This window comes from Ceratotherium simum, chromosome 12 (assembly GCF_057802395.1).
Source record: "Ceratotherium simum simum isolate JZ-2026a chromosome 12, ASM5780239v1, whole genome shotgun sequence".
Taxonomy (NCBI): Eukaryota; Metazoa; Chordata; class Mammalia; order Perissodactyla; family Rhinocerotidae; genus Ceratotherium; species Ceratotherium simum.
Window position 1 is genome coordinate 37,099,831 of NC_141911.1, and position 26,962 is coordinate 37,126,792.

The window sequence follows — 26,962 nt, forward strand, 5'->3', positions numbered from 1 at the left end:
CATCACCACACTTTTCACGTCTTTCCTGATATCCTGGGGTCGGCCAGGGCGAGAGTCAGGTGGGCGTGAGCAAGTTTGGGGCGGTCGAAGGAGGGGGCGGGGGGCAGCGAGTGGAGGGTGCCTAGTGTCGTAGCCGCTGCCCGGCACCCCAAGCGCCCGCCGCTGCTGCGGCTTTAAGGGAGCTGCCGAGTCCAGGCTGTGTCGCAGCAACTTTGTATCAGTCATGTCGCCCTAGTGACTGACAGCCGTGACTGTCCAATGAGAAGCCCGCCTGACCCGTGCAGCGTGGAGCCTTGCTTCTCTCCGGGCCAATGGGAAGGGCTCAGGGGGGCGGGATAGCAACCTGAACTTTATCTGGACATGTGACCTGCTTTTAAAAGGGCCGGCCCTCGAGCTGGCCCACTCCCCCTCCGGGTTTTCGCCCGCCCTCTCTCCTCCCTACTTCGCCCGCCCTGGCCCTGCCCCTGCCCCCTCTCGCTCCCCCTCCTTTCCGCCCCTCCGCGCCCGGGGTGTCATTGGACCGGGGAGACGCAAGCCAACTTCAGGCTGCTCGGAGGAAGCCCGTGCAGTCACCTGGGTGCAAGAGCGTTGCTGCCTCGGGCTCTCCTGCTGCAGGGAGAGCGGCACTCGCTGGCCTGGATGTGGTTGGATTTAGGGGGGCTCCGCAGCTGGGGTGTCGTGGCGTTGGCGGGCGCTGCAACAGGTAGACTCCGAGAGACGGACCCCGGTCGAGGCAGGTGTGTAGGGGTGCGCGGCGGGGCGCCGCTTGCCGGGCTCGGCGTGCGGCTGCGGCGCGGGAGCGTGCACTTTGCAGGGAGAAGTGGCTGCGTAATCCGGAGGCACAGTCAGTACAGTGCTGTGTGCTTGTTGTTTTGTTTTGGTTTTTCCACTTTTTCCCCCCTTTGGCCGCCAGAGGACTATTTTGGGAAAGTTTGGCCACTTTGGATAAATGCCCTCTAACGAGCAGCTTTCAGCCGCCTTTGGCAGTGGGAGGTCTACCACCCTTCCTTTTCCCCAATGATGAATTTCGGATCGTTTTCCTTGTACAATTTTTAAAGGACGTTTGAATAATATTTGTTTCCTCTAGCAATTGCGGAAGCACCCAAATCTCAGCTGGAGGTGTTAGTGGAATAAGGGCAGTTGAAGGAGATAGATCCTGTATGGAAGGGGCTCTGGAAATTCGTGCATTTCCCCTTCCCTAATATTCACGAAACTTGAGACAGGCTATGCTTTCTGTGGCATCAATTGGAATTCTAAAGGTAGGAGAGAAGGGTTGAAGCTTCTTTTGGTGGCATCGGTACCCTGCAACTGAATTTAGGTGCATGGTTTTTTCTACTGAATTTTAAAAGACCAGTTTTAAATTATAATGGTTTTAACTATTTGTTATACAGTTTTAACTATTTATTATAACATAGAAGTTAGGAGAATTTTGATAGCAGACACGTTTTTGAAACCTGAATTTCAAATGCACTAAATTACTCTTTAACATTTGTATTGCCATTTCTCTAGGTGCTGTTATTGGTGATATTAACACAGTAATGATAACAGCGTTCTCTATCTGTAAAGTTCTGCTGTGAAGTTTTAATTTTACGTTTGACTTCATGGCACGCTATCATGGAAATGCTTGAGGAAAGAAGTTTAAAAAACAAAATCTAAATGGGAGCTTTTTCCTTTAAGGGAGAAATAGTTTTGTTTGGGGATTTTAGAAAGATCAGGTGGCTCAGTGAATTAGGTGAGTGAATAGAAATCAGGTGTGCTCAGTTCTAACTGGTTTTCCTGCTGTCTTAGGTGACCTTGGGCAGGTTTCTGTCATTTACCTCATCTATAAAAGAGGGGAATATAATAATAGTTTTGTAATAGGGATGACAAAAAAGTAGTTACATACAGCGAACTTTTACAGCTATGCAACCAGTGAAAACTGTGCAGTTCTTAAGATCTGTCTCTAAGATGCCATATTATTGTGAAATAACTATAGAAAATCGTGTGTTTAAAATGGGACTATGTTTTGAAGGTGTTAAAAGTGGAAGTGTTGTCAGATAAAATATAAAGTCACCAGAATCTTTGTTAATATTCCTGAAAAAACTACTTCCTTATGGAAAAGGGCAATTTAACACAGACTGTAAAACATAAAATTTTAAAGTCAGGTTTTTACTTTGCACAAAGAATGTTCAAGAGTATACATATGGCTTAAGGTAGAATTTCTATCAGTGCTTTTTCGTACTTATGTGAAATTTCCTTTATGTTTTTGGGAGGGGGAGGCCATTTGCATGAAAATTAAAGGGTCATAATGGTTTTTGTCTTTGTCCCATGAGAGTCTCTGTTATAGTTCCCATTGTAAGGAAGACAAATCTGGTTTTATGTAAGCTAGATTTGTATCTGCTTTATCTTATACTTTAGTAACAAAAACTTTCTCTTAACCTTCTGGATATTAAGTTCTATTAGGATCATATTCATCAGCTAATATTTTCAGTATTTGCTAGTAAGTTCAGGTTGTCTGAAATTCTGCTCAAGCCATGGTTATTATGCCAATTTCAAAAAGACAACCTGCGTTTCCTGGACAACATAAGAAATAAATTCCTAACCTGATCCGTTTGTTTACAGAGAAGACCAATTAAATAATAGGGAGAATTCAGCATAAAATATTTCAATAATCCTATTAAAAAAAATCTGATCTTTACAAATGTTTACAGTGGAAGCCATGCAGATACTAGATGTCCTCCGTTCTTTTGTGTTTGTTGCCAACCTTTACTCTATTTTCTTTATTGAGAAGTGCATTAGATTGGTAGATGAGAATACCTTAGACAAAGCTAATTTAGATTTCAGTAAATCCTTTTGCACATTCTTTAATGATAGCCCTGTCAATACTGTGGTGAGGTGCAGGCTCTTTTATGTTATTGTTAAGAGAGTTCAAGGCCAGCCAAAGAGGACTTGGAAAGTTGTGATCAGCTGCATGATTTGGCTGATAAGGTTCTTCCTTGTAGAGTGCTTTAAGATTGTTCTTGCCTGCCATCTCCGTATAGTTTCTCTTCAGATCTTCATATAGCCTCACAAATCTGAAATATGACTCCTGCCTTAGGGCAGAGTGATGAAAAGTGTCCCTCAGAATATTGGTAGATGTTCTACGAAAAAAGCGTGCAGTGGATTAAAAGGATTAAAAAGGAAAACAGGTTTCTGCACTGTAAAAGTTTTAGCTTGCAAATTTCCACTGTGAAACTTCAAAAATGCAGTAAGTGATAATTAGGAGGATGGATTTTCAGAGAGGCATCTGAATGGGATCCCCCTTCAGGCTCAGGGCGGATAGGCCTATTGCCTAGGACCAGGGGAGAGAAAAGGAGACTGTAGGTGTGGGAGTGGGGAGAGGGAACCTCTGAAGACCTTTGGTAAGGGTGCAGAAGCATGGGTGACTTCCAGGCCTTTGGGAAGAGGGTGGTGCAGTTCACCAAGAAGGGAATGTGGGTTTGGAGACAGGGTTGGAGGAGGGGGGCTGATACACAGAGGGTGTTCAGTTTTGATGTGTTTCTTGTGGTGGTGAATGAATTTGGGCCTGAAACATCTATACCTTAGATATATATCCGTTCAAGTTTTGTATGGGGAGGACAGACTATTCTTAGGCAGAAGTAGAAGCAGCACATAATATTTATTGGTACTTTTCAACATATGGCTGTGACTAAATGGTTTTTCAGTAAAGTAGAAAAGGCAAATATTAGCTGTTTAGGTCCTATTTCACTATATATGTATATATTTTTTCAACTTTTGCTGGGCTTTCATCCACAGTAAATTTTTTTGGCTTACCAAAAGAATTACCAGATAACTTGCCCAAATTTTGTAATTTGACTTAGTTTCCTCTGTTTTCTGATTGATTTGAGATTAGGAATTTATAGAATAATGTTCTTTAAGTAAAGTAAGCTACATAATTGATAGATTTTGATTTTCACAAATCATTGGGTATGGATTATATTATATAGTTTCAAATTTTTCATTTGCACTGTGTTGTCTGCTTGAGATGCGGTGGTGAAGTTGATCAAGTTTCTGCTTTCTGAGAACTTAAAGTCTAGTGTAGAATACAGAAAAGTAAGAAGTAATTATGATACTCAGACAGTCTGGACATTAAATTGCATTATAGAGCCTTGGGGTATCTAATGCCAGTTTATTTGGTAGAGTCATTCTATTATTTTTCTGTGTTATTGTAAGTTCTGTAGCAAAAAAACTTCCTAGTCTCTCTTTTTAATGAGGAGATAAGGGGCGGGAATGGAGGTAGTGAGTGGCAAAGAGGGAAAAGAATGAGAGGCCTAAAAAAAATTTATGTACAGAATTGCAGAAACTGCATCTTTTAGATCAGGACCTTTATTTGGGTCATAGATTGTTTACACACCTGCAAGGATTTGGAAAATGCATACATAAAGATTTTAAGTTTTATATATTAAAATGTACAAATAAAATTTTATTAAGAATGAGTTAATTTACTTTAAGATATGTTTCTTTAGAGTGGTGGTTCTCAGTGCGGGTGACTTTGCCCCCTAGGGGCCCTTGGCATTGTCTGGAGACGTTTTTGGTTGTTACAATTGGGGAGGGGGCGTGCTACTGGCGTCTAGTGGGTAGGGGTCAGGGATATTGCTAAACATCTTACAATGCATGGGACAGACCTCTACAACAAATGATTATTAGATTCAAAATGTCAGTAGTGCCAAGGTTGAGATACCTTGGTGTAGAGAGAGACCTGGGCTCAAATTCCAGCTCCGTCACTTAGCTGTGCGACCTGTGCCTCAGTTTTCCCACTTGTATCATTTGGATAATACTTCTACTAATCTTACAGGGTTGTTTTTAAAGGTAAATAAGTTAATATATGTGAAAGGCTTGTATTGAGTTGCTTTGTATTGCATTCAAATATTGCCTTGAGTTGTATAATGCATAATAATTATATAAATATAGCCTATTATAATCTGTTTATGAAATAAATTTATATAGAGAGCCAGTGGATGTAATTGTATCTCTAAAACAATCCTGTGGGCTCCCTGAAGATGGAGACTGTGCCTGTTTTGTTTATCACCACAGATTCAGTGACTGGTTGTAGGCCCAGGATATAGCACGCACTTGGTAAATATTTGTTGAATGAATGAACACATAAATTGTCAGGACCCATCTCAAACTTCCTCCATTTACTGTTGAGAATGAAACTGTCTGTCTGTTGGGAATCCTTTTAGCAGAAGTACCACTGGGTCAGGGTGCGTGTTCCAGTCTTTGCCAGTACTGAAATACAGAGAGGACAGTCCTAACATCCCCAAGTTGTCATACAGCCTCTGTGAGCTATGGACCATCTTAATTCATCAGGATATATGAATCTTTACTTTTCATAACTGACGTTAAATTATCTTCATCACTAATGCATTCTAAGAAAATTTTATTGTTTTAAAAATAATTCTTAAGTTATTTTTCCTGTAAACATTCACTTGATAAGTTTATATTGGGAAATGGTAACATTAATTGCATTTCCTTATTGTTTTTAATCCGTGTATTAGATATGAAAAGCAGCTTCCATATGCTCAAAAGACTCCAAAGGCTTTGGAGTTAGATTTAGTTTTAAACTTGACTTGGACCTTGGGCAAGTCACTTACCTTACTAAATCCTCAGTTTCCTACTTGCCTGACTCATCAGTCCCCAGGATTGCTTCAAATAATAAATAAGTTAACATTTGTAAATATTCTTTGCAAATTCTTAAGGCTGTATTATAGCAAATATGTTACTTTTATTTAGATGCAAAATAGTTTCATATGCTTGCTGCTTATATTCTGGCTTCTGGACAAGTTACAGTCTATACTCTGTTATATCAGCACCTAAAAAGATAACAATTTTAATATAACTAGAAGTATTGCTTATAATAAGTAGAATAAGTATTTATAGCTTAGTAAATGCAGTGTTAGAATGTCTCTTGGAGTAATTTTGCTATAAATGACTCTAATTCAATTCTTTAATATAAATTTATTTGTTAGCTATGGAGACCAAAGGCTACCACAGTCTCCCTGAAGGTCTAGATATGGAAAGACGGTGGGGTCAAGTTTCTCAGGCTGTGGAGCAGTCTTCCCTGGGACCTACAGAGAGGACTGATGAGAATAACTACATGGAGATTGTCAACGTAAGCTGTGTTTCCGGTGCTATTCCAAACAACAGTACTCAAGGAAGCAGCAAAGAAAAACATGAACTACTCCCTTGCCTTCAGCAAGACAATAATCGGTCTGGGATTCTAACATCTGATATTAAAACCGAGCTGGAATCTAAGGAACTTTCAGCAACTGTAGCTGAGTCCATGGGGTTATACATGGATTCCGTGAGAGATGCTGACTACGCCTATGATCAGCAGAACCAACAAGGAAGCATGAGTCCAGCAAAGATTTATCAAAATGTTGAACAGCTGGTGAAATTTTACAGGGAAAATGGCCATCGTCCTTCCACTCTCGGTGGTGTGAGCAGGCCCTTGAGATCATTTATGCCTGACTCTGGGAGCTCTGTGAATGGTGGGGTCATGCGCACCATTGTTAAAAGCCCTATCATGTGTCATGAGAGGAGCCCGTCTGTTTGCAGCCCTCTGAACATGAACATGACGTCTTCGGTTTGCAGCCCTGCTGGAATCAGCTCTGTGTCCTCCACCTCGGCCAGCTTTGGCAGTTTTGCAGTGCACAGCCCTGTCACCCAGGGGACTCCTTTGACGTGCTCCCCTAATGTTGAAAATCGAGGCTCCAGGTCGCACAGCCCAGCACATGCCAGCAACGTGGGCTCTCCTCTCTCAAGTCCATTAAGTAGCATGAAATCCCCAATTTCCAGCCCTCCAAGTCACTGCAGTGTAAAATCTCCAGTCTCCAGTCCGAATAACGTCACTCTGCGATCCTCTGTGTCTAGCCCTGCAAATATCAACAACTCAAGGTGCTCTGTTTCCAGCCCTTCCAACACAAATAATAGATCCACGCTTTCCAGTCCAACTGCTAGTACTGTGGGATCTATCTGTAGCCCTATAAACAATGCCTTCAGCTACACTGCTTGTGGCACCCCTGCTGGATCCAGTGCAGGCCGGGATGTGGTCCCTAGTCCAGACACACAGGAGAAAGGTGCTCAGGAGGTCCCCTTTCCTAAGACTGAGGAAGTAGAGAATGCCATCTCCAGTGGTGGGACTGGCCAGCTTAACATTGTCCAGTACATAAAACCAGAGCCAGATGGAGCTTTTAGCAGCTCATGTCTAGGAGGAAATAGCAAAATAAATTCTGATTCCCCATTCTCAGTACCAATAAAACAAGAATCAACCAAGCATTCATGTTCCGGCACCTCTTTTAAAGGGAATCCAACAATAAACCCATTTCCATTTATGGATGGCTCATACTTTTCCTTCATGGATGATAAAGACTATTATTCTCTATCAGGAATTTTAGGACCACCTGTGCCCGGCTTTGATGGTAACTGTGAAGGCAGTGGGTTCCCAATAGGGATTAAACAAGAACCAGATGATGGGAGCTATTACCCGGAGGCCAGCATCCCGTCATCTGCCATTGTTGGTGTGAATTCAGGTGGACAGTCCTTTCACTACAGGATTGGTGCTCAAGGTACAATATCTTTATCACGATCAGCTAGAGATCAATCTTTCCAACACCTGAGTTCCTTTCCTCCTGTCAGTACGTTAGTGGAGTCGTGGAAATCACACGGTGACCTGTCATCTAGAAGAAGTGATGGATATCCGGTCCTAGAATACATTCCAGAAAATGTATCAAGGTGAGTTGCCCTTTTCTCCTTTTTTGAAAATTGTGGCTTTATAAAATGTTGAAGGTTAGCGTTATCTTTACAGTTGATAAATTTAAACACTTTTCAGTTTACTGTTTTATTTTTGTTTTCAGGATGGTAATTTAGTGCTTCCCTCTTTGCTTGTTGGTATAATGTTACTTCTTTTTTGAAATAGAGAAACAAAAAATTCTTAAAGTCTTTTGGAAAATATTTGTGTTGATTTTGAAGAAGCATATATAGGTGTTCCCCTCTGTACATTGCCTGTTTGTAGGTATTTAGAAAAAGATTGTTTTCCACTCCCTGTTACTATATTTACTTTAGCCACCTACTGCTAGATTTTTTTTTCTTTAGCTATATACTAATTCACTAAAATTGCTTTAAATTAGTTTCTTTGTGGTCTTAGTCTTTTTTCTTAGCTATCTCTATTAATCACTTCATTGGTTGTGAAAAATGAAATTGAACCCCAAATCTGTTACCCACAAACTCCCCACTCTCTTCATCCTTTTCTAGGTAGGTTAGTTGTATGTAAGTTGTGGTTTTTCAATACAAATAAATCATTTCCTTAACTGTTGAGGGCTTTTAAAGACTCAGCACATCTAAAATTACTAAGTGGACAGTCTTGCTTTCTTACTCATATTAGAAGTGAAATATGTCACTGCAGTTTTGAATTGGTTTATTTATAGCTTTTAAGATCTGCAGGAAGACATACCTTATAAAATATCTCTTGGCTTTCCTTCTTGCAGATAGCATACCGTGTATATTTAGAAAAAACAAAGACGAGCTTTAGATATGACTATAAAGGGTGGTTCTAAGTTATACCATGAATACTTGCATTGGACTTTGCTTCAGTACTGTTTTTATTACATGGTTGTAATAAATGATCCCTTTATTGAACATGTAAAGAATAGATTTCCTAGATATAGTTCATTCCTTTGGAATCTCAGAATATGTGGATATTTTCCTTAAAAACTTATTTTGTGGGAAATGTGTCCACCCCATTAACAGGATATAAGGTTCCTATATGTATTCCTGTATCTTTCTCCTTCTACTGTTTTTTTCTGAACCAAAAACAAAAACTTTAATTTGTACATTCTTTTCCTTGTCATGGACTCAAACCGTGCTCCTCTTACTTTTGTGGGAGCATACATTCCATAAAGGATACTTATATGTTCTTACAGTTCTCAATAGCACGGACTATTCAGTTATATTCTGATGCTGCCTCTATCTCTTATATTCTAAATTCTTTAACACAAGTCCTGAGATAGCATGACTTTCATCAGAACCAAACTCGGCTGGTGTTCTCCTGCTAGTGCTTTGTTTTACTTTTAGAGGAGGAAATTTTGCACGTGATACAGATATTTTTGTAAGTAATGTTTTAGTGAGTTAGTAGGAAGGAGTACAGCCTGGTAGTTAAGAGCATGGCTGCCGTGGTTGAAATCCCAGCTCTGCCACTTAATTGCTTTGTGTTCCTGTGCACATTCCTTCTCCTCTCTGGGCTTTAGTTTTCTCATCTGTAAAGGAGATTAACTAGTACCCATTTCAAAGGTAGTTAAGACAATTAAGTGAGTTAATTTATGAGAAGCACTTTGAATATTATCTGGTATATAGTATGCCTTATGTAGTATATACATTTTAGCTCTTGCTATTAGCATTATTACATTGTTTTCATAATCTTTAGTTTCCATTTCTTTTAGTTTTCTCTGTTCTTCATTATATGCAATTCCACAAAATCTTTTAAAGAAATATTATATAAATAGTTAAAATATTTGTTGATAATTCTTATGATTAAATTCTACTCTGATTTTTTTTTTTTAATGGTTAAGCACTATGTATTTCCTACTGTATTTCTATTTATGCTCTTTTAGTTTTCAAGGCTGTTGCTTTAGGTAATGATATTTCTGGTAGGAATACTAGAGATACACCAGCTAAAATCATGAATTCTCTCTTATGTTTGTTCTGTATCCTGTGTCTACTATTTTAATTGTAGTTTTCACACTCAACTCATGAAGCCCCTCCTGATGATCTAGTGACCCATTTAACCTTATGTATTAATAGGAATCAGTGACCTTGAGCCAGCTTGCATTTGTGGGCCCTGGAGGTGTTGTCTGGTGACTCTTCTTGAGTATTCCAAAATTCTTAATATAATCAAAGGGGATTCATTTTGTTTACATACATACCGGTATTGTGCTAGTTAATATGTTTTCTAAAAACTTCAATATCAAAACTTTAATGTTCTTTGAAATCTCTTATAGATTATTAATTTTTATAGCTTTTCCTGGTGAATATTATCCAAATCTGTTTTGATCATTCTCAGAATAAAGGGTCAAGGATCAGAGGATATTTAGATCTTTTTCTAGATTTCAGGCTACATGTTATAATATTTAACCTCATCCAAGCTTCATCATTGGCCTCTTATTTTGTGTCTTTTGAACCGAAATTCAACCTTTTTGCCTGCTTCATAATTTATAATGATGATACCCATTCCAAGGAATGTTGAATAAATTAATGTATTAAAAATTATAAAGGATCAAGGCAGTATGTAACTGCTTCTAGGTTTCATGATATCCTTCATATTTAGGTTGAACTCTAAACTGTTTTCTAGTAGATTTCAAAGTATGGTTTGGGTTTCTGAGACCTTTTCAAGGAGGTTCATGAAGTCAAAAATTATACATTGATAGAAGATCCGTTCAAAATGGAAGATAGACAAATGGATTATAATGTAGTGGTGTATGAAAAGTTCACTGATAATGGTTTCAGATTCCACCTTGCAACTAACCTTTAAGAAACTACTTACTGTCAATTTTCAGTGTAGTATCAAAGAATTATATCTATAGCTATCTGAAAAAACCATTAAAATGCTCCTCCTTTTTCCAACAACATATTTGTGTGAGGCCAGATTTTCTTCATATACTTGACCCAAACATCACCACACAGTGAATGCAGAAGTAGATAGGAAAATCCAGCTGTCTTCTATTAAGCAAAATGATAGACTTGCAAAAAATGTAAAACAGTGCCACTCTTCTCACTGAAGTTTTTTGTTCTGGGAAATATAGTTATTTTTTCATAAATGTATGTTTATGGTAACATGTAATGACTTATTTTTAAATGATTTAAAATATTAGTTTTGATTTATAGTAAGGTAAATATCATCTATAACTCATATAAAAAAAAGTTCTTGGTATCTTCAATACATTTTAAGAGTAGAAAGGTGTCCTGAGAGCCAGAAGTTCAGAATTGCTGGTCTGTTTTATTCTATACACCCTTTGGAGGTTAATGAAGAAAGAGGATATTATGTTAGCCTTACTGAATATTCTACTGAGGAAGGAGTGCTCTCTTCAAATAAGAAAAATGCTTCTCATCTAGATTAATTTTTCAAGCTGATAAAAGTGAGTAATGGCTGTGAAGTATGTGTTGTCTTCATTTCAGTCTGTGAGCGTGGTGACAAAAGTCATCTGTCTGTTAATAATTTCCAATGAATGGATTGTGTCAGTGCCAAATTGTAAAGTAAATTATGACAAAAGTTAAAGGTAAAGCTTTTAGGATGGACACTGGACCTACGTGGGTCATTTAGATTGGATTTCACCTGTCAGCTTGGACAGAAACCAAACTGTGACCTTGAGTGAGTCACAACTTCTCTCAGCCTCAGTTTCTGTGTTTTAAAGAAAACAAGTTGAACGAGATGTCCTCTAAGGTCTGTCAGTAAAACTATTGAGGGGCTGTGTAGTTTCCTTTGAGTCGTGTATGTTAAGAATCAAAATAGAAGTATCCCTTAACATATTTCCTAATCTGGTTTCAAGTATATTTTAATCACAAGTCTAGCTCTATAGTTTCCAGGGTAGTCTGGACAGAAAAATGTCATTACATGTATCATTTAAAAGTAAAAGTAAGCAGGGGTGACTCACTTTTTTACTTTGAAAAGCAGAGTTTTTTTAAATTAGATCTTTCATTTTATAAAATTTGATAGTTGCTATGAATTTCTTGTTCTTTCAATTTATACCATTCCTTTTGGAAATGGTTTTCCTGTTGACATGACATTGGATGTTTATGGCGATGGTCATAATCACGTTGATAGCATCATAACAAGTGCTAGCATTGACTTAGACTTTCGAATGTAAAGTTTATTATTTCAAAGGGCATATTCTGGTAGGTTTCAAGCCAAATAATCAGGTATTTATCTTAATATATGCTGCATTTTTTTCCATGATAGAAAGAAGCAATTTAGTAAATAACCTACATTTATCAATTGTCCCCAGAGTTTTTTGAAACTCACCTTCAATAATAAACCAAAAGCTTCAGAATTCAAGGAGTTTATTACAAAGTTTGCTCTGTCTCTTAGTAAACTTTCTGAATAAACTGTTGAGATGTAAATATCTCTGTGTAGTGCAGAGTTTGAAACAATGATGGGTTTTGGTTGGAGACATTGATTATTGGTGCTTACTATAATAGATCCATTATAGAATTACTTAGGTCATTTGGAAATGAAAACATAGAACTTTCTTTTTCTTATTATTTGTCTGATAATATTTCGATTTTGAAATTGCTAGTGTACCTAGAATTTCTCCAGATTAGTATTTTAAATTGTATTTTTAGAAATGATTTCAAAAGGAGACTTGCTTCTCTTGATGATTCATTCACTTTCATTCATTTCTGGTGTATCTGGTAAGAGTGGTAATATTATTGAAAAAAATCTTAGTGCTTTTTAATATACAAATCACTATGTACAATGTACTTTTATAAATTTTGCTTTTAACGTGACAAGTATCCTAGGCTTATATGTCAGTATGTCCACCTTTTATCATTGAAAGTATTAGTATAGTTAGAACTGTTTACTTCATACTTAAAAAATAAAGTGGACATAAAAGCCCTGGTTTCAGTTAAATAAACTCAAATTGTTCAACACAAGGCAGTTTTCATATGTACCAGGGACATGCTGAAACTAGGCCCTGGAGATTTATCATTTATAGATTTGATGCGTTTTGCAATATTGAAATTCTGGATGTGTCAACCTTTTCTATCCTTGTAATGTTTAGAATAATATCGGATGTTATATTGACCACCAGTAGTTTAGGGGTGACTCTTCACTTTCCCTAATGCTTTGATGCCATTAAGTTTTTTTCTCCAGAATAATACTTTTTTTCCAGGCTTTCAACTGTTGCTTTAGTTTCATACTACTCCTCTACTGATAACATTTCAGCTCTGCTGCTAAATCATTTTCTTTCATTTACTAAATTCAAATCGAGAAAAAAATATTGGCTTCTTGATTACATTTAAATATAGCCATTAAATTGTAGATTTTTGTGTACTGCATTCCAAAATTTATTAGTGAAAATCCAAGAAATATAAGTGTGTTAAATGGATAGTGTCTTCATCTTAAATTTTAGAATTTCTAGTTTTAAACTTGTCAAGTACAGACTTTGTTTCCATTTTTAAGAGTTTTATTTTGTTCTTTATATAGTAAGGTAATGAGGAAGTTAAATGTAATTACATATAAGCATGTGTTACTTAATTGATGCTCTGGAAACCTCTAGATTTATGATTCTTAGTGGTATGGCCAAGGCCAAAATTTCTATGTAGTAAAGAGGTAGAAATTTTTTGTATTTTATGCAAGAAATAGACAACTCTCATTTAAGGAAGGAAAGAGGACAAACCAAAAGGAATTTGAATACTTAAAAAGTTAATACCCCAGGGAGAGAGTGTGAGATAATAACTGGCGATCTGAATTCATAACTGTGGCTATGACTTAATTTTATTAATGATGATTGCTTCATTGGTCTGTATCTTCACCTTATATATTAGGAGTTGTTGAGACAAATATACAAAAATTGCAACCTAAAATTGAATGAAGTAAGATTTGTCATGGGCAAAATCAACTTTGGGTATTCTGACAAGAAAGGATTATCTGGGCAAGTCTTGGAAAGTGAAGAGAGTGACAGGGTGGTCAGAGTTGGTATTTCTCCTTAGTCTTGAAAAATTTGCAGGGGGTGGGAGTAGGCACTTCCTGGTGGAGGGAGTTATGTGAGCAAGATCCTGGAGATGGGCAGAAAACATGGAGTGTGGTCGAGCTGTGTGGTGGGCTGTGGTATAGGGAATTGGGGAAAGAAAGCCTGGAAGAGGTTATTAGTTGGAACAAGAAGGGAGTGGAACTTGAAAGTCACACTAAGAAATTTGTACTTAGTTTAGTAGGTAATGAGGAGCTATTGAAATGTTGGAGCAGAGAAGTGGCATGAGCTGAAGTGTGCACGTTGGAAAAACCTTAATTAGGCGGTGGTTGTAGGGTAGATTGGAGCGTAAAGAGCCTTGTTAAGAAGTTATTGCTACAGTGCAGGAGGATGGGAACTTGGTTCTCTGGAGCAAGGATGTCGGGGGTAATGGAAAAAAGAAGTCCAGAAAAATTGGGAGTCCATTATGAAGAACTATAAACAAGGACATTCTCTCGCATAACCACATACAACCATCAAAATCAAGAAATTAACGTTACTGACATCTACTCCTTAGACATCATTCTGGTTTTGCCAGTTATCCTAATAATGTCTTTTATATCAAAGGAATCCAGTTCAGAATTGTGTATTGTGCTTAGTTGTCATGTCGTGTTAGTCTCCTTCAGAATGGGACAGTTCTTTAGTCTTTTCTAGACTTCATGACTTTATGATACTTTTGAAGATTAAAAGGCAGCTGTTTTGTAGTGAGTCCCTCGATTTGGGTTTATGGTATGTGTCCTGGTGATTCGATTCAGGTGATGTTCCTTTGGCAGGAATATCACAGAAAAGATGCTGCATTCTTCTCATTGCTTCCTACTAGGTGGCAAGCGAATTCCCTTTGTGCCATTTCCGTCCACTTGGATCACTTGATTCAGGTGCTGTCTGCCAGGCTTCTCCAGGGTAAAGTTACTCTTTTCCCTTTGCAATTAGGAGATATTTTGGGAAGAGGTACTTTGAAGCTGTATAAACATCCCACTCTTCATCAATCTTTGTTTATTCACTTAATTATCTATATCTGCGTGGCATCGTTGTTTCTTATTTAATGCGAGTTACAGCCTGTTACTGTCCTTCTTTTTGATGTTCAGATTTTTCCTGATTTAGCCAGTGGGAGCTCATTCAAGCTGGTTTCTGTCTTCTTTTGCAATGTTCCTGTCATTTTCTGAGCACTTCCTTGCTTCAGGCCCATCTTGTGCTTTTCCTGTGCCAGTCCTGGAGTCAGCCATTTTCTCCAAGGAGTGTCCCCATCGCTGCAGACACTCCCCTCTCTGAGATTGGGGTCTAACTCCACATTCTGGGTCACAAGGCCACACTCCCCCAGTGGATGCCCTCCTTACTCCACTCAGGCGCTGACTCCCCCTGCTGGGCTGTCCTCACCCTGCTTGGGTTCTGATACCCTGCGCTAGACCCATTGAATACATGGATGTCCCCACCTCTGCCTGGACTGTAACTCTCTGCATTGGGCATCAGAGCCACTCTTGAGCTTGATGCCCCACTATGGGCCACCACAGCTGTCCACATCTGACCCCCCCCCGACTGTAGATCTCTACTTTGCTATGTCTTTCCTAATGGCTTTAGGACTAAATTGTTAAGAGGAAGGAGAAGAGTTGATATTTGAGTAGAAGTGGAGTGTAAAGTATGTGGCAAATTGCTGAAAACTCACATGTTATGAGCTTGACTGTCATGGATAATGGAGAGCAGTTAAGAGAAATGGAGAGGTCAAGAAGACTAGGCTTCTCCAAGATGGTTTATCTTGGTTACATGAGTTTTAGGTTCCAGACTACCTCTGATTGGAAGAGGTATAGGTGGAAATGTTGGTCTGGAGGTATGGGAGGCCTCTTCATAGAAGTGGTAAGTGAGGGGCTCAATGTGGGTGGTATTGTCCAGGAAGAGAATGTATATATGACTCAAGTATAGTTTAAAGTGCATTTTGCTAGGAATTTGGAGGAACAGAATTCCATTTAGGAAATGAGCAACACTTCTAATAAAGGGGACAGAGTTGTTTAGAGAATCAAGATAGTGTCGAGTCATGGATGCCAAAAGGAGGAATCATGTAGTCTTAGAATTTCCAAATTAGAAGGGCTCTAAGGATATCTATAAATCCCACCCTCTGCAGGCACACATACTGAAACTGAGGCCCAGAGAGATTACGTGTGTTTTCCAGTATCATACAAAGCAGTTAGTAACAGAGCTGAGACTAGAATCTTGTCTTTTGTATGTTACATTATCCTTTCCTTGCAGTAGGCGGTGGTGGTTTAGAACCTGATGATAGGGCTGGGAAGACCAGGAATTAGACCAATAGTTGGTGCTGGTGATTTTTCAAGAAGGAATTCTGTAGAGTGGGCATCAGACTGTGATTGGCTAAGGAGTAAGCTAGCAATGAGGAGGAGAAACGTAGGGGATGTGGGTTCAGTGTTTACTCTTGAGAGGCATCTGTTTGGTGGTAAAGAGAAAGAGGTTGAGGGAAGAGATCATAGAAGAAAGAAACAGCAGGATCAGAGTAAGGGTTTTGTTGGACAGGTAAGATAGGAAGAGGGCAATGGATCTGTGCTGAGACTAAGATTGAAAATGTAGGAGAGAGGGAATATAATTGATGGGGGTGATATCCTGGAAAGGTAAGAATAGAAGTGAGGCTGCAAGTAGCCTTAGAGTCAGATATTTAACTGCTGGACTGAACAGATAGGTGTGAGCAGTTGCTGGCAGCTGGTGTCACCGTTTTTCAGATATGGAAACTGAGGCTTAGACGGTAGACGTGATCTGCCTAAGGACACATAGCCAAGGTAAACGCAGAAACAAATACTTGAGGTAGAGAAGAAGAAAGCTGAATGTCCTGAAAAACTAGGCAGATGGCTCTTTTAAAAACATAAATCAGATTATGTGGCTGATATAAAGCCCTCTGGCTGCTTCTCATTCCAAGCAGCATAAAGTAAAATAATTTAGGGTCTATAAGCACTAAATTATCAGGTCCCTGACTACCTTCATTAGTGTCCGTTTCCTCCTTGTTCATTCCCCGCACTGACCTTTCTGTAGCTCAGACGAACCAAGCCTCCTTCTTTCTGGGGGCCTCTTAACTTAGTGTTCCCTCTGCCAAGAGTGCTCTGCTTCCAGATTTTGGTTTCCTGCCCCTTCTTGTCACTCAACATTAGCTCAAATGTCACCCTTGCAAAGAGGCCTTCCCTGACCATCGTATTTAAAGTAGTGACACCTCCCACCTTCTCACACATCCCCTCTTTTGCTGTCTTTGTCGCACATACTTAAGAGAAATTACCTTCATTTACTTCACTTCTCCTAATTAGAATGTGAACTGCCTGAGAGCAGGGACTTTATATCCGTCCTGTTTACCAGGATATTTGCCATCCCTAAAACAGTACCAGGTACATTGTTGATATTCAGTAAATCTTAATTGAATGAATAGATGAATCGATTAGCAGAGGGACTTGGGGGGCAAGTATGTATCTGGGGTGACTAGGTGAGTGTTGGTGATTGTGTACGACTAATAAAGTTATTGTTTAATAACAGTGAGAGTTCTACTGAGTTTAGCAAAAAATTATGACCTCTATCAGCATATTTTTAAGGAATTTCGCAAAGTAATTAATCAATAGATGCTGTTCCAAATCTCAGCAATATAGAGTAGTTGGTAATGGTGTATTCCAAGCTAAAATGGTGATATATTCTTAGTCTTGATTATGAGGTCATTTATTTATTTTTGATTTACCAACAGTAAAATTCTCTCTTTTTGATGTACAGTTCTGTGAGTTTTGCCAAGTGCATAGTAATGTTGCCACCACCCATTCAAGATACAGAATAGTTCTATCACCCACCCAGATTCCCTCGTGTTGCCCTTTCATAGTCAACTCCTCTCCTCAATCCCAAACCCTAGTGACTGTTTATATGTTCCCCATTTCTATACTTGTGTTTTTCCTAGATTTTCATATAAATTCAATCATGCTTTATATAGCCTTTTGATTCTGGCTTCTTTCATTTAGCATAATGCGTTTGAGATTCATCCATATTGTTGCATGTATCAGTAGTAAGTTTCTTTTCAGCGTTGAGTAGTATTCTGTTTATGGCTGTACCACAGTTTGTTCGTCCATTCGCCTATTGATGGACATTTGGGTTGTTTCCAGTTTTAGCCGTTACAAATAAAGCTGCTGTAAATATTTACATACAAATCTCTGTGTGGACATATGCTTTCTTTTTTCTTCAGTAAATACCTGCAGGTGGAGTGGCTAGATCATATGGTAGGTGTAGGTTTAATTTTTAAGAAACTACCAAACTATTTTCCAAAGTGGTTGTACTGTTTTACATTCCCGTCAGCAGTTTATGAGAGTTCTAGTTCCATTAAATACTTGCCAACACTTGTGAAAGTCAGTTTTTAATTTTAGACATTGTAATAGGTAGTGATAACTCACTGTGGTTTAAATTGGCATTTCTCTAATACTTAAATGGTACTGAACATCTTTTCATGTGCTTACTTGCCATCCATATGGCCTCCTTTTCATGCCTGTTAACTCTTTTTGCCCATTTTTGATTGAGTTGTTTTCTTCTTTTTGAGTTCTTTTATCAATGTATTTTAATGTAAGTTTTTTGATAGAAGAACTAGAGCTAAGAGAAAAATAGCTATTTGAAATTCTGTATTGGCCAAGGGGAAAATAACAGGCAATTTTCAAATTATTTAGTACCTACTGTGTTCTTAATGTGGGAAAATAAACCAAATGAATATGAAACAAGCCATGTGTCTCCCCTGTATTCCCATCTAGCTGGGAGAGATGACTCACATGAGTTCATACAGCCCTTTTTTGAGGGAAGAGTTCTTTGTGGGCTAGAATAGTGAAGGAAAGCTTCATATAGGAGGTGAGGTTTTAGTTGACATTTGAAGATTGGTGGTATTTGGTGAGGAGTAGAGAGGTATTATAGGAATAAGTAATTGCACAGGTCAGGTGTGTGGACAGAGGACAAAGAAAGTCTGCTTGGAGGGGTTTAATGGTAGTTGAAGAAAACTCGATTATAGAAATCTGTGAATGCTAAAAAGAAGTGCTTGGCACTTTTAATATAGCACTGTTAAACATTTTTTTAACCTAGGAATGACATAAAAGGGCAGAAAGGTCAGTCTGGTAAGGGAGATAGGAAACAGGGACTGAAACAAACAAAGCGGGGGAGAGGCTGCCATATGGGTGATTCAGGCTGAGAGGATAAGGGGCTCAGTGGTCGAAAAGGTGGGCAACGGATAGATATTAGAGACAGTTTAAAGGAAGAAATAATTGCATGCCGGATTATCTGACCCAAAGCCAGTTCCTTTTCCACTATACCACTAGGCCATGTGTGTTAACAGCACCACAAAAAGTAAATTGGCAAGGAGTATAGGGAAGAAAAATGTCGAGTTTTGTAGTAATAAGGAAAACACTTAAGCACAATTATGACTCTTAAGAGAAAAGGAGCAAAATAGTTGTGTTATTTGGATGAAGGTAAAACCTGATAGTTTTGATACCAAAATAGAATGCTTTTTATTAGACTCTGGGAAAAAAAAAAAAAACCCAGGAAATGGAAACAGGAAGAGCCAGCTCCTGGTTTGACAAGTTGGAAAGCAAACTGGTGAAGGATTATGTAAATGCATTAGAAATAGTGGCATATGGGATGCTGATATGCATACAAGGACATAGAGGAACAGAATCTCAGCTCGTTTGGAAGTCCGTTTGTTGTGTCCTCAAGTAACTGCTGTTTGAATTCACAGTGCTCTTTCCAAAAGTGGATATGTGCTTATTTTCCTCCATCACGTGGTAGAGTTTGTATTTACTTAAAAAATATTTTTCTGATAAGTTTGAGAAGAGATTCCGAGTGCAAAGTTTGGGAGTTTAAAGATGTCATGGGAGCGGATATTCTTTAATTTACTCCACTTTGGATTCTCACTATATTTTTGAAATGGAAATTATGTTGAGAGAGGCTTTTGTTCTTGGAAACTTGAAGGTATGACTGAAGAATTTATGGTCATACAATACAAAGTATTTTGTTCTCCATTTCTCTGTCATTTTCAGACCCAATTGAGGTAAGTGTACATGTGAGGTATTCCTTTGAGACTTCTGGAAGCATTTTGAGTTTTCTGTATGTGGTAGAAATATGATAATTTTGTTGACATATATCCTGTATTTTGGACTTGGTTTCTATGATTCAGGTAAAAACAGCATGTTTTTCCTCTTCTAAGGACTGTTTTTTTAGAGAATTGAAGAAATTGACAGATGCTAGAATAGAGGAAGGAGGAGTTATAAACACAACAACTTTTCATCATAAAAATCTAAAGCTGATAGCTCTTACATTTATATGACTTCTGAAACATTTAGCTCCATAGGTGGTTCTTAGCTGTCCATCAGTAGGTACCCCTTGTTTTTGAGCTAATATTCATTTAAAAAGCCATAGATTTTTATAAGAGATATAATTGCACGAACTGTGTATTTTCTGAAGGATGAATTTGTTGCCAATAGCTAAGAATGGAAGAAGTAAAGAATAGAACTCTAACTGTAAACATGGCCTAGTCTCTGATTTCATAACACCGATGAAATATGTTTTTTTTATTTAATTCTTGACAATTCTACTCTAGCAGAAATAATCAAATCTAGTATTATGAGGGTTTTAAGGAAAGTAGACATAAAAAAACTTAAAAAAAATCAATGTTTTATTTAATGGGCAAAATGACTAAATTTCCATGACTGTGTCAGAGTCTGTTCATAGTCAGTCTCTTCCAGACGTGTCACTGATGTTGAGCATGCTAAGTCTGAGTTATTCGAGGCTTTTAATCAATGAAGAATGATAAAAGTATGTTCGTCATACTATTCTTGGACACTGTGTTGTGATGCTTTTGATGTTTTGGTTGCTTGACTTTAAAAGGGGGTGCCCTTCCCTGGTCCTTAGTCCAAGAGAGGAAAGAGACTGTTATAAGGCAGAAAACATGGAGATTTTTAAAAGAGGACTGTACTGCTACCCGTAAATAACTAAATGAAATACCAATCGTATTTATTAAACTCCCTGGAATCTGTAACAAATGACATTGTACATTAAAAGCACTTAATCTGAAAAAGTTCTGGAGATGGGTGAGGGTGATGCTTGCACAACAGTGTGAGTGTACTTGATGCCACTGAACTGTACACTTAAAAATGGTTGAGATGGTAAATTTTATGTTATGTATATTTTATCACAATAAAAATAGTACTTAAACCTAACAAATGGGGGTGCCTTGTGTTGATGAAATTTGGCACATTTTTAATGAAAGATACCAAGGTGTACTGAAAGTCCAGTGTGAGCCCCTCTAAGCAGAGACTAGGTAGGGACTGTGTCGTACTTAGCTTTGACTCTTCTGCACTGTCTGCTAAGTACAATATCATGTGTGCTATGTTCAGTACTGATTGTCATTCAAAAAGCATTTATTAAGCACTTGATTCTGTCAAAGCATAGTCCTGGGTATGTGGTCAAAACAAGAATGAGAAATTCCACATGCTTTAGGAACACTCAATCTAGATACATCTAAGATCCCACTTCAAAGTAGATTGTGGTAAATGTTTGTCTGGAGGTACCAAATAATGTTTTGAGAACACGGAGAGGGCATACTTAGAAATTAAATATTAATTTCATTAATAAAATTCCATGCTGGTCATAAGTGAATTTAATGTGATTAGTCAGAACTCTTGGTTTGTAAACAGCACAGGAAACCATCTCATACTAAGTTAAACAAAACAATCTCTTGGCTCACAAAATGGGAGAAGTTCAAGGGGTAAACCTCAGGCTTGGCCAGATCCCAGGTTTCAGATGGTGTTGTCGTAAATTTCTTTGTCTCTCCATCTATTGAAGCTGTTCTCTTTTCATTCAACTCTGTTTTGGGGAACTGTGGCCAGCATTACTATGGGCTTGCGTTTTCATTAGTTATTGATCCCTGTGAAAGGGACAGCCTCTTTCTTGATAGAATCTCATTGGCCTGGCTTGGGTCTCATGTCCAGCCTCAGGCAGAGATGACACGTGTGTACATGTATGCACGTGGTGGGTGGGTGCTTGGCCTCTCATCCAACCTCGTGGACTAAGAACGTAGGAAGATGGTTCTCCAAAGTGTTCTGGGTGAACAAAAACTGTACTATATCAATAGTTTTTAAAACTGTATAGTCAATTATTAGTTATACCTTATTTAAATAGAAACATTAACCACATTGCTTGATTCTCTAAGCATTATCATAAGTAAGACTTTACTGTTATTGAAGTGAACTATCTAGTAGTATTGAGAACTTGTGGAGGACAGAAAATTGATGATTGGAAAGGGCCAATGCAACATTTTTTTTTTAAGAAGGGAGAGAAGATCTGGTAGTCTCTTTTGTGGAGTACATTTATAGATGCTTTAATGATGAGAAAATTTAATGGTAAATGTGTTCCAAGAACAGTACACTGCAAATTCAGTCCCATTCTCTGAAACATAGGGAAAATTGGCTTTAATATAACTCTGAAAGTCTCATTAAATTGACCCCATTAATAAATATGGCCCTAACCATCCAGAGCTGGTTATCATTGCCCACCTAGGAGCTTCTAAAGAGTGTCTAATATAGTATTTTCTTTGGTCTGTTCATTGAGAGCCTCTGCTCTTCTTGGTGCAAATGATCTTTTCTTAGTGTGGGAGGATTACTAACAAAATGAACTTACACTTGCTCACCAGTACAGTATACATGCGTACTTACACATGTAATTTTGCACATGGCTTCAGAAGATTCTTGGACCACCTCCTCCACTGATTATTTCATGAACCCACAGACCCCAGGTTAAGAACCACTCCTTGGGGCCAGCCCGGTGGCGCAAGCACTTGGGTGTGCACGCTCCACTGCGGCAGCCCGGGCTTCGCCGGTTCGGAACCCGGGCGCGCACCGACACACTGCTTGTCAAGCCATGCTGTGGCGGCATCCCATATAAAGTGGAGGAAGATGGGCACGGATGTTAGCCCAAGGTCAGTCTTCCTCAGCAAAACAAGAGGAGGATTGGCAGATGTTAGCACAGGGCTAATCTTCCTCGCAAAAAAAAAAAAAAAAGAACCACTCCTCTTGGTCATTGTTAAAATATAATTACGTAACTACAGAAAGAGGACCATAGTTGGTCATTGTTAAAATATAATTACGTAACTACAGAAAGAGGACCATAGTGATCGACTACGAATAGGACATTTGCAGTTGAAAATGCAATTTGAATTGTTTGTTCAATGATAGTGCTAGGTTATACATTCGTTCACATCATCTTGTAACATGTAAATATTAACAGGTAAATATTTAAGCAAGATGGCTATCTGGGCAAAAGAATCCCATGAAATAGAAAATGCTGAGTGGCCCATATACACAGGTCAGAGATATCAGTTGAAAAAGATAGGGATCAATAAGCTTGTAAATGTTGGCACGTAGAGATAGCATCGTTTAGGAAGGATATTATCAGAAGTCAGAGTAATCTTGGTAAATGGGAGAAAACGTAAGAAATGAATATATAGAATGGTGGTGGATAGGAAGGCCAACTTTGGGGCCATACTTCCACTTGTTTGTCGTATGAACCTGAGCAAGTTACCTAACCTCTCTAACAATGAATTTCCACATCTTTAAAATAGTGACACTAGTCCTTACCTGCTTTGGCTATTGGGAAATTTATGTGAGCCAATCCATGTACAGTGCTGGCATATAGTGAACATGCAATAAAAACTTAGTTATCATTATTGTTGATTTTTATTATTAGTTTCAATTAGAATTGAAATAGAGGAGTAGGAACAAATAAGAGCTACATGGGTAAATAATTGCTCATATGAAAGTATAACCTAAGAGGTTCCATCATGAAAAGAATTAGCAATGTAGTTTTAATAAATTCAACCACAAAACTAACATTATTTCAGAGAGGAAATCCTTCCAGTTCTTTGTGCCCTCATGAGATCCTTAATTGAGAACTCTATTCTTTTCTGAATTCCAAAAATAGAGATTATTATGAAGATAGTTTAGACTAGTGATTCTCAACTCTTTTTTAGAGCAATACAAGTGAAGATTAATATTCGCATATATAACATACTCCATGGCAGATTTGATTTAAAAGCGTTGTGTGGGTATGTGTGTGGGGACAGTAAAGCAAATAGCACCATGAGCTTTTTGTTTTTGTGGTATTCATAAAAATCAATACTCGACATAAAAATATTACTCACTAAGAATTGCTTATTATGGGCTGTAACATAGAGAAGATAGGCTGCATGGTGATATATTGTGATGGGTTTCACTTCTACCTCTTCTCCCACGTGTGAAAACATAAGAAAGCAAACAAATTAGTGGCTTTATTACAGGAAGAGTCATGAACCTGTTCTGTGTTTCTGTTTTAAAAGTAAATAATTCACAAACATCAATATCATTATTATTATTAACATTAACAAATTACTTGGCACACAGCTCATGCCCTATTGCATAGGGCTCTGATTATAGGGACTTCTGGCTTGAAGGAAAGCCTGAGAAGTCAGTGAAAATGTCAGAAATCCCTCTTCCTTCTGCACAGTTAAAATCACTAACTATAATAATGCTGTTCAAATATAAGAACTGTTAAGCTGATGATACCAAACATATAGTTATCTTCTTTTGACCACAGAATAAAACAAGAAGAAACCCTGTTAGGGACTTAGATCAGCTATGAAAAATCTGCTGACTCTATTATTGTTCAACAATGGGCTAGAATTATTGTTCAGGGAAGGCCCATGACAGCTTTTACTCTGTGGATTTTTTAAAGGTAAGAATAATTTTCATGTTTGAGATGCTTTTTATTTGGCTGTAACCAGAATAGAAATGTCTTAGATTATGACTTTTTCTCAGATTGAGTAATTCTGTTGTAATAAGTTAGCATATGTTGCTGTCTAGTCTAAAAACTACATGAGGATAAAAACATATTATGTAAAACCATGTATAGTATCAAGTCTTTCGAATTCCACTATGCTTGTGATTTAATGCCAACACCATACACCAGATAATTTCCAGATGGCTTAAAGAGAACCTCAATCAAGAAAATCATTTAGTTGATAACACATATCTGACTCCTGGATAGAGAAGTACTTTATAAGAATAGAGCAGTGGAAGAAAGCACACACACATAAGCTGAACATTTTGATTATATAGAAAAGCAAAATGCCTATATGCCAAAAAATTAAGATAGGAAATGGTGATTAGGTTAATACCTCTGTGTTAAGAGCTAATACAAATCTATAAGACCATGAAAACTTCCAGTAGGGGTGGGAAAAAAAAGACAAAGAACATGAACAGACAGCTCATAGAAAAGCAAATACAGATGGAGTGTATGATCTTCTAAACTGTTTAGTCATGCTAGTAAATAGAGAGATAGAAATGAAAGCAACAATTAGATAACATTTTCATCTATCAGATTTTCAGAGAGGAGAACAAATAGTGGGTAGATGGATACCACTGTGGAAGGACGTCAGCGGGGAATATGAAGAGAGACAAGTAATTTGGCAGCGTGTACCATGAGAAGTAGTGTGATGTAATTCAAGAGCATGAACTCTCCAGCCAGATGGCCTTTTACGAATCTAAGCTTTACCATTTACTAGCTGTGTGACCTTGGGCAAGTTACTTAACCTCTCGGTGCTCCAGTTTTCCCATCTATATAATGGAGATAGTGATAGAAATTATCAAATAGAACTGTTACAAGGGCTTATTGAATTAGTATGTGTAAAGTGCTTAGAAAAGTACTTGGCCCATAGTAAGCCCTACATAAGTATGTTTGCTTTATTGTTATTATTGTTAATTATCATTGCCTTTATGTACCTCAAAAAGTCCAGGTCCTAGGACTATATCATCAGGAAATTATTATATATGTGGACAAAGATTCGTGTATAATGGTGTTCATTTTAGCATAACTTATAAAAATTTAAATAGCTTTTTTCCCAATGAATTGGGGATTAGCCAAATCATAGTACATTTATTTCTATTATTATGATGTAATATATGCAGTCATTTCTGTGTAGAAAATTTAATAGCAGGGAAAATCATTAAAATCTAATTTTTTTCACTTAACATTATATATGCAACTGTATATACAGAGTTTGTGTGCATATTTATGTATGTATATATTCCATTCTCAGTGGAAATAAATGTGTATATTTCATTCTCAGTGGAAGGAAATGCCTCAAAATTAGAAGTAGTTATCTCTGAATAATAAAATTACTGCTTTAATTTTTCTTTCTTGTGTTTACCAAATTTTCTACAATAAGAGTGTATTATTTCTACAGCAAAAATTATTAAAAGAGCACCAGTACTGATTTCATTTGAGAGCATAAGAAATCTCTCACATATAAGAACAGGATCATCTTTGCCTCCAGGTGGCACTACCATTTTCACAGAGAAGTAAAGAATTCTGGGCTGCTGGGCATTTTGTTTAGTTATGATCTGTGCTTGATGTATATGCTCGCTGTGCTTCCCAGACCAGCCCTGGAAGACCTAGGTGGGCTTAGAGGTAAGACTGTGGAGCAATAGAGGTGGGTAGGCCCTGCACACACCCCTCAGAATGTTCCTCTGTTTTTTGCGGGTTATGCCTGCTTCTAGATTCTTGAAGGTTCGTAGGACCATTTGTTGTAACATCTATTAAAACTACTTGAGAAGTAAATTAAATTATTAAGGTTATCATTATCTGAATAAGCAAGCATGACAAATAAAGCAGGTTTTTCATAATATAGTTTATTTCCTAAGCTAATAAAAGAACTTAAGAGCTATTAGGGCAGAATAAAAATATTGTGGAAAAAATCCATTATCCTCACATTTATTTCTCCTCTACCTTAATGATCTTGCCTCTTGTTCCACTATGGGGTCCTAGTTTTATCAGGCCTGAGATCTGACCCCTTCAGTTCCTGTGATTGTGTAAAAATAGTTCTTTCAGGTACGTAGAGTAGATGAACAATCGTGTGACTTTTTTTTCCGTTGATTTTTTTTTTAAGTTGTGTGGTTCTCACATAAAGATCTTGTAAGGTTAATAATATGAAGAAAAGTTAAATGTGAATAAACGGGAAGAGTTTTATTTATTAATTGGTGTTAGGTGAATCATTGGAAATTTGTAAACCTATTTTTTTTTCGTAGACTCATCAGTTCCAAAATATTTTAAAGATTGGCTTTTATGCATGGTATGAAATTCTTATTTTTTAAAAACTCCTGATATTAATAATGTCATGGTTTGGAATTAGTCTGCTGACTGGT

At 37.7% G+C, this 26,962-nt stretch overlaps 1 protein-coding gene across 1 annotated transcript in view; it reads left to right on the forward strand.

Moving 5' to 3' along the window:
* Positions 1-505: 505 nt before the first annotated feature.
* NR3C2 (nuclear receptor subfamily 3 group C member 2) overlaps positions 506-26,962 on the forward strand; it is a 324,642-nt gene continuing 298,185 nt past the window's right edge. Inside the window, exons 1-2 of the mRNA XM_004420901.2 lie at positions 506-737; positions 5,988-7,752. Of these exons, the coding sequence (XP_004420958.1) occupies positions 5,990-7,752 (1,763 nt within the window). The 5' untranslated portion in view covers positions 506-737; positions 5,988-5,989. The remainder of the gene's footprint in view (positions 738-5,987; positions 7,753-26,962) is intronic.